Here is an 8,689-nt window from a genome sequence, read left to right as displayed (position 1 = left end):
CTCCCCTCATTCAGTGGTGAGCCGTTTGAGGACGGCCAACACCCAGTACCAAATGTCACGGCTGTTGCCTGTGAGTCAGCGCTGATGCTGCACCGGGATACTTACTTATACTCTAACGTCTCCTCAGTCCAGTCCAAAAACAATCCCCCAAAAAATGGGATTGGCTCATATAGCTCGATGACATCATCCAGTGGAGTCTGGTGATGGTTTGAAAAAAAAAAAAAATGGAAAAGTTGGGCGTGGGGTCCATGAAGAGTTACAGGACTGTAACTCCAAGACTGTATACAATTGGTCACCTGATGCAGGACTGCAGGTCCCAGGGCCGAACTGTTGTGTTTCCCAATAAAGAGCTTTTTCTGCCACGTTTATTGCCCCTAGTAAGGTCCTCTCTTAGGCCCAAACCACACCAATGCAACTATAGTCGCAACTACTTGCAACAAAACAGCTTTAAGGACATGTTACACCACCAAGCTCCTTGAACCTGCCACTGATGCGGATAATGGTTGCATGGTTGCAACTACATAACCTGACTTTGCCAGATGGGGGCGGTATTGGGTAACCATGTTCCCCAACACAGCAACAAATCTGGGATCTCTCAGGGAGTTGAGCTAACACCGAACAGCTCCTGTACCGAACCAATCAGCGTGAGCTAAGGGCGGGATATGTGCGAAACCGGATGTGAAGCTCTATAGACACGTCAATATGATTGGTTGTGTTTGCACGCCCACACGGTGATAGACAGACGGTCCCATCCAATCATCTACCAAGTATCTTGAAAAAAATGAACAGCCCCGTCATCGAATTGCCTCCCGAGATCCCAGATCCCAATAAGCTGTGAAACAAACTTGCGTAGCAAGCTTCTTGGATCTGGCAGCGTCAGGTTAGCAACTACATGCAACTCCTTGCAACCGTTTGGTTGCAAGGAGTTGCATGGCGAATCATTGGTGTGGTTTGGGAAAGGAAAGGCAAGGTACTATGTTTACCCAGGGTAACTGGACTAAGCTCAATAACGTGTTTACAGCCAGGCCCTGCTCATATAGAACATTTCATGGTAGAGGTTCAATGCCTTGTCCAATAAGGGCACTTCAACGGTGGTCCGGTGGATACGAACTAGCGACCTTCCGATATCAAGACCGCTCCGCAAACCGTTCGGGCCACCGCTGCCTTACACACCTGACGCTATGCAGATGAGATGTGAAAAAGGCTTGCCTTTCACAGTCTCAGAGTTAAAGTAACACTGAGGATTGTATATAGCGTATAGTGTGCAGACCAAGAGATTAAGAATCGTACAAAATAGTGTCACCATCCATCACAGTTATGGGCTATCAGGATGCCCCCGGGGTGCCCTCTCTGGACATTCACCAAATTGGTGAAAGCCGATCGAGGTTTGGCCCAAGAGTCATACCTCGGCCCTCTCGCGACCCAGGAGGGCTTTCCGCGGGACAAATTGCAGGAGGTCTTCCGGTTTCTATACGCGTCGGCTGAAAGTGAAACCATTTAGTCAGCAGAAAAAAAGGGCCACTTCTCCCAGCTCAAGGAGCTCCGGGAGCCTGAAGGTATCCCCCATTCATGACTTTTTAATGCAGCATTTGCAGAGCCATTCGTCTTTTGCGGGGGCCGATATCAGAGTATGGTCGAGGGAAGTCGAGGGAAGAACAGCCAGAGAGTGATGGTGGTAACGGTGTGCGTGCGTGTGTGTGAGCGTGTGCGTCTGTGTGCATCTGTGCGTTTGTGTGTGTGTAAATAAGAGACACAAAGATCACTGCGGCGTTGTGGACTGTGGTATAATACGGTATAAACTTTGAAGAAAAGTGTCTGACATTATCGGGAATGTAGGCCACATGTGTGGGTCAGTGCGGGTGTATTGCGTGTGCGTACATTATGTGTGGCATTCTTTTGCGCGCGCGCGTGTGTGTGTGAGTGTGTGTGTGAGAGAGAGAGAGAGAGAGAGAGAGAAGCAGAGGTAGGTGTAGTGGTTGGTGGGGGAACCATTAGGCCCAAAGCCCTAAGGACTATGGGTCAACAACTAAGGAGCACGGGTCATCGACATTTAGGGCAGAGGTCTATGCGTGAGGACGAGGGAGTGACATCCACACTGTACTACAGTATGTCAGTGGAACGTCGGATTGTGGGAATGTAACGTTTACTTGCCTGCTGGGAGAACTATTTTTCCCACAGCCTCCTCCGTCATATAAAGGTGTGAAGATGAGAGAACTGCTGGCCCACAGGACACCCATAACCCATCGCTGTGATGGTTTCTGTCTCATCCCCCCCCCAATCTCTTGTCATGGAAGAACTGCAGCAGACATAAAAAAAAGAGATATAACTAACTACTCCCAGTAGTGTGGATCTCTCTCTCTCTCACACACACCTCTCTCTCTCTCTCTCTCTGAAGCATGCACGCGTGCGCATGCACGCACATACATGCACAAACACCTGGATCCCTTAACCTGTCTGTCTGTATATGAGGGGGCTGATAAGATGTCTCCCCTTCCTCCGGATGTCAGGAGGAGACACCTGGCCAGTTCGGGGGTGAGTAGGTAAGTAGGTCCAAGCAACCTTATGGTCGGTCATCGGCAGAGCAACGAGGGCGCGTCTATCACCCTTAACCCATTCTGGTGTTAGCATCATGTTATGCTTTAGCTATTGAAAAATAGCAGACCTACAAGCTCGTAGCGCGCCACCGAGTGGCGCGCTACGAGCTTGTAGGTCTGCTATTTTTGAAAAATCGAAGAAAGACTGACATTTTTAGAATCTAGAATCATTGTCAGAATGGGTTAATCAGACCAGTGTGTGTCCAGTGGAAACCTCGTATGAATCTGATCTCAGGTCAGAATGGGTTAAAAGGCGCTAGACTAGACCGGCCTGGGCCGGCCCGGTCGGTCCAGGCGCCTATAGGCTGGTAATACAGCCTGACAGCGTGCCGCTGGTACCGATACCGACAACCTTTGCTAGCGTGTCTACCCCCATATCGCTCAGCCCCTTTCCTGTCAAAATACCGTAATCTATCAATAAAGGCAAAAAAAGCCCCGAAAATATGTTTGAAAAAAGGCGCTATAGACCAGACATATTCGATTGCTGAGGTATGCATGGCGCCACACCTATACCCTCCTAGTACCCACCCTTGGATATAGGCGCTATATATAAATGTAATTTACCATGATCAAGTTGGGGGGATTAACACACATGGATGTTGCAGTCTATTTATTTACAGGCAATTATGTGTGTGGTGCAATGGCTAGAACGATGAAATGACCTTCACAGAGCTTTACTGGGTCACTCTTGCGTTTGCCGATGTCTGAATTTGTGAATTTATACTTTGCTTCCTCATTCCACAACACACGCACGGCGCATGCACACGCTCACGCTCACGCACACACACACACACACACACACACACACACACACACACACACACACACACACACACACACACACACACACACACACACAGTACACACACACACACACACACACACACACACACACACACACACACACACGCACTCATTCATATACAGTTTTGAAAAGAGGGGCTGCTATTGTGCTCTGAAAATGGATGACACAGTGCTTCCAAAATAAGCTTCCCTGATGTCTATTTGTGTTGGATTGGCCTCATTCTCTCGGTGTGCACAGCTGGGCCGGTGTGTTTGGCCCACCGGCTCCGGGCCGGTGTGTTGGCTCCGGCCCCCGGCTCCGGGCCTGGTTTTGGCCCCGGCCCGGCTCCGGGCCTGGTTTTGGCCCCCGGCTCCGGGCCGGTGTGCTGGCCCCCGGCTCCGGGCCTGGTTTTGGCCCCGGCTCCGGCAGTGTTGTCAACATCAACTACACTGTGGAGCACAACGACGCTGTTATAATCCTGCACCCCGTGGCAGTTTTACAATGAGGGAGGGAAACCAATCAGGTACGGTACTCCACTTTGGGTATTATTTGACCTTGGCTCTCTGTACGGAACGGTATAAGGTTCCATTTTTTGGAACCCCCTCAAAAGAACCCTGCGGTTTCCCTGGACTCTGAGAATCACTGGGCTGATGGAACACTAACAGCATGCCGATGCAAGATATATTGGAGGCAAGATATTTTGCGGTAAACATTATTTGCAATAAACATTAGTCAGTGTGTTATAACAGTAAACTTCAATTGGAATTAAATAATTATACATAACTATCGTTATTATAAATTACTATAATATATAGTAATATATTTATCCGTGAAAAAAGTTTTCATATCAAAGCATATCAGACATAATTATACACTGTATAAGCTGGACAGGCCAATAATAATGGCCGATAAAATCAGCAGAGTGATATTTATCGGTTGGGCGCTCCAGTTGGCAGATGGCACAAACATTCTCTGTCACGAGGCTGTTTGTATATTCACACATGTCCTTGTGAGATGCCACACCGACACGGGAAATGCCATTCAGGTCATCCTGACAGAGAATATTCAGAGGAGGGTATATAACCGGTGATAAGGTGGCTATAAGGTGTTAAGAGGATGACCTCCATCTTTCTCTCCCTCCCTCACTCACTCACTCGCTCTCTTTCTCCTCGTCCTCTCTCCCGGGCTCCTGCTTTGGGCTCGGTTCAGCTTGGCTGAACATGGTCATTTTTTTTGGTTATAGCGGGTTGGTCTTTTACGCACATAAAGAAAAAGAAAGTAGGCATATCATAATTAACAAAAGGGAGTGGGGGTCTGGCACCAGAGGCTTATATAGAGCAGAGAGAGAGAGAGAGAGACGCGCACACACACACACACGCACACATAATGCACGTACGCATGCGTGCACTGTCACACAAGCACACTCACGCACAGACGCACACACACATACAGACGACACAGACGAGAGGGAGAAGGGCCTGGGTGGGTGTAACGTAACGCGAAGGAACCGATTTCTATGAGAAGGCCCTAGGGGGAGTTGTGCTCCAGTAAATCCTCCTTTCTGCAACCTTATTATAGATGGTGGCTCATGGTGGTGGGACGGACGGACGGTATATGGACCGACAGATGGACGGACAGACGGAGGGACAGACGGACGGACAGAGGGACGGGCGGGCGAGGCAGCCACAGATCTTTCACATGCAGTGCCCCAAAGTCAAGCCCTGTATCCCCTTCAGTCAGCACATTTTGACCCAGGCTGGGCCTGAGCCTTCACTATATACCAGCCTGCAGCTTATATGACCTCTCTATACTGGCAGCTCAACGCTGAGGAGATCAGTGGGCAGGCAGACAGACAGGCAGGCAGGCAGACAGGCAGGCAGACAGGCTTTTAGGGTTATGGTTATACAAACTGTAAAAACAACATGGTAAAAAATGGCATGCACTCATTCAAATTGCCGTCCTAAAAATGGCAGTGCACTGTTAAGTGTAGTGACTCAAACGTCGCACGAGTGCGTCAGCATGAGCACGGAAGTGGAATGGAGAGGAAAGGCGCACAGAGTCGTTCCTTTTGAGCCCTTAAGTCAATCCATCCACTGTGGACCTTGGCAGATAGCAGCGTGCTATAGTGTGCTGCAGAAGACACATTATTGTGTTTTACTCCAACAGTATCGGTTGGCAAAAATGAAGGATTAAAACGTTAAATTACTGCTCTGACAATTTCCTGTGCGGGGAGTGTTATTCACAACTTCTACACGGGTCGTGGTATAGTACAACATGTGTGCCTGTATATATCTTGTGTGTGTGTGTGTGTGTGTGTGTGTGTGTGTGCTGACGCTGGTGTGTGTGTGTGATATGCTTTATGATGTGAACACATGGTATAGATGCTGGAAACATGCTCCCATAGTTCCCCTATCTGCATAATGGAAACACAGGGGATATACAGCCTGCTTGACGGTAAATCAATGCCTCTCGCCGCCACACACACACACACACACACACACACACACACACACACACACACACACACACACACACACACACATTTGGAGTATAAATGGACGGCTATGTGTGAAACGGTGAAACGGTGAAGCCTCTAGTGTCGCTATGCCCGGGACAATGGTGGCATTCATCTCTCTTGCCCTGCCCAATCTGTACAGGAACTTTTCATCTTATGTGCCCAGCTGCACTGACAAGCTCATCTCGCATAAAAAAATAAAACGCTTCCTAAAGACAAAAAGCATGAGGAGGAGAGGAGAGGAAATTACTCTGGATGGAGAAAAAAAAGAGAAACTAAAAGAAGGGTGCTCGGGCGGGCACCCGTCTGTGTGACATGTACAAATATCCCCCTGGGATCACGCCGTCGAGGCTACACAGCTGACATAATCTAACATGGCAAAGAGTGTGAAATGCATCACATTCTCGTTGCTGAAAAGCAGGCCTAGGGATTTTTTTTCCCAACTCCTTTTTTATGTCAAGCTAAGGGACGCGTCGTCAGTGGGAGTAGATCGGAGGGTATGTGTCGAGAGAGGAAGTGAAATATTCCTAAATATCTCTGTCAGCTATTATGCTCCACCAATTAACCCACCACACTGTGTGTACTTTCCTGACCCTCCACAATGCGTATCCATGTACTGTATGTGTACAGTATATATACTGTGTATATTGTGTTAAGTGTATAGAAAACAAACCATTGAAGGGGAGGTTGTTATGTTATGCCTTTTCCTATACTTTACGATTTAGGCATTTAGCAGACGCTCTTAATCCCAGAGCGATTTACACTAGTATGAGAGAACAATTAACACATGGAAATACGTCAAATACATAGAAATAGTCATCAAGGATCAGAAGCAAGTTATAAGAACCTAACAGTCTTAACTGTAGAATAGCTGTACAATGAAACTATATGTGTATACTATGGACATATATATCCACACTTTTCCTGGGCTGTGTGTGCTCCAGTTCCTGTCAATTTGATCCAATGAAAGCCAACGAAACTGGTCAGATGACCAATGATATCCAATGAAATCAACAGGAACTGGAGCACACACAGCCCAGGAAAAGTGTGGATAGAGTGCTATATATATGAGTCTCCGCAGCGGGTCCCGCGGTTCCGTTTACGAGAAGTGACTCCCGGGCATACGTTCGGAGCAGCTCCCGTATGTCTCGCTGCTCTGGTAATGACTACAACAAACCGAGTGGACCGGCTATAACTTGGAGACAGAAGGGAAAAAAAAAACATATCCCACGACGAGCCTCATGACGTTAAGTCAAAGTCTAAGTCTGGAAAAAAATAGTAAAGGCTCTCAATGAGACTCCTATATTCATACAGCCAGACAGGAGTTTTTAATTATTGCTTCTTTAGGGGGGGGGGGGGGGGGGGTAACCTTTTTTTAAACGTTCCAAGCTACCATGCCCTATTAAAATACATAGTGTGTGTGTGTGTGTGTGTGTGTGTTAACCCCCCCATCCATATACCACCCTCCCTGAGGGTCCCACGACGTGTAGACCCTCATAATTTGCCCATAGTTAAAGCCCATTCCCACTTGGTATACCCATGGTATCCTGCATTGAAACCACATGGGCACCAAGTGGTCGTGCTGGCTGGGGTATATACTTTTCAAGAGCTATAACGCGTTAATATTTTTTGCTTCTGTGAAGAAGAAGAAGGGGGGGGGGGGGTTGTGTGTGTCTTCGCTGACTTTAGGCTGGCGCTTTGAAGGGATAAAATCCCATAATCCGGCCTCGTCGTTGCTTCGCACCCAGCACAACCTTCTCCGTGCTGATGTGGTATAGGCTTTTTTTTTCTCCCCTTCCTTCTCCTCTTTCTCTTCACTTGCGGTTGCTTTTTAGTTATTAGGTCCGGTTAGTAGTCACAACACAGACAACAGAGGCTTGAGAGAGGGAAAACACTTAAAGAAAAACCCCCTATAGTGTTCATGGTGTCCTGCGTTCATCTCTGGTTGATTTATTTATCCCTAAGAGAGCCTGGAGGAGGAGGAAGAGGAGGAGGAGGAGGAGGAAGGAGAGGCAAACTAAAAGGAACAGAATCACTTCCACAAAGATAAACCACTATTGGACATGGGGGGGAAGTGGAAGGGAAGGGCGGGGTCCTATGGGGAAACACAGAGAAGACTGAGATGCATGAAGAAAGACGGCGAAAAATGGCATGCGTCGATATATAAATGGACAGCCTATATATAAACGCACCGCGTCTCTGTGTAGTACGTGCGTGCGTGTGCGATGTCGTAAATCCACGTATAACTCGAGAACCGTTCGCCTCCACCGACTTCAAATGCGACACACGCGTTCCACACCACACCACCACCACAGGGAGTGCAGTGCCCCGGTGTGTCGAGTCCGTCAGACATCCGGTTGTCCAGAATCAGCACAAAAGCCTCTGCCCCGGGGCCCGCTGGGACCTGATCAACCCTATATATATCTCCATATATGGAGCTATGGCCCAGTTCTGACATCACAATGATTGTTCCGACATCTGCATTATACTCCATATTTGGGCCATGCCCTGACAAAGAACTCCATATATGGGTATAAAAAGGGACACAGACATAATAACCGGGTGCAGGGCATTGCAATTCCAACTGGCATCGTTCCAAGTAGGCCAGTGGTGCCCAACGGGTATAGTCTGGGATAATGTATACGGTCCCGTGGTTAATATGTATACCCCTCCCGCCGCTCCCCCGTTCACCTTAACCCATTCTGACCTGAGATCAGATTCATACGAGGTTTCCACTGGGACACACACTGGTCTGATTAACCCCATTCTGACCTGAGATCAGATTCTAAAAAAATG

The 8,689-nt window shown here is 48.1% G+C and overlaps 1 protein-coding gene across 1 annotated transcript in view; it reads right to left on the bottom strand.

Annotated features, from left to right (window-relative positions):
• Positions 1-2,237, bottom strand: part of LOC308321877 (CXADR-like membrane protein) — a gene marked incomplete at its 5' end in the record, with an annotated part of 35,828 nt that extends 33,591 nt beyond the window's left edge. The window contains one exon of the mRNA XM_080772973.1: positions 2,148-2,237. Coding sequence (XP_080629099.1) covers positions 2,148-2,237 — 90 coding nt within the window. The remainder of the gene's footprint in view (positions 1-2,147) is intronic.
• Between the last annotated feature and the right edge of the window lie 6,452 nt (positions 2,238-8,689).

This window comes from Protomyctophum bolini, assembly GCF_963924005.1.
Source record: "Protomyctophum bolini genome assembly, chromosome: 9".
Lineage (NCBI taxonomy): Eukaryota > Metazoa > Chordata > Actinopteri > Myctophiformes > Myctophidae > Protomyctophum > Protomyctophum bolini.
The sequence above is the reverse complement of the archived record's forward strand: the minus strand, read 5'-3'. Positions and strand labels throughout refer to the sequence as shown.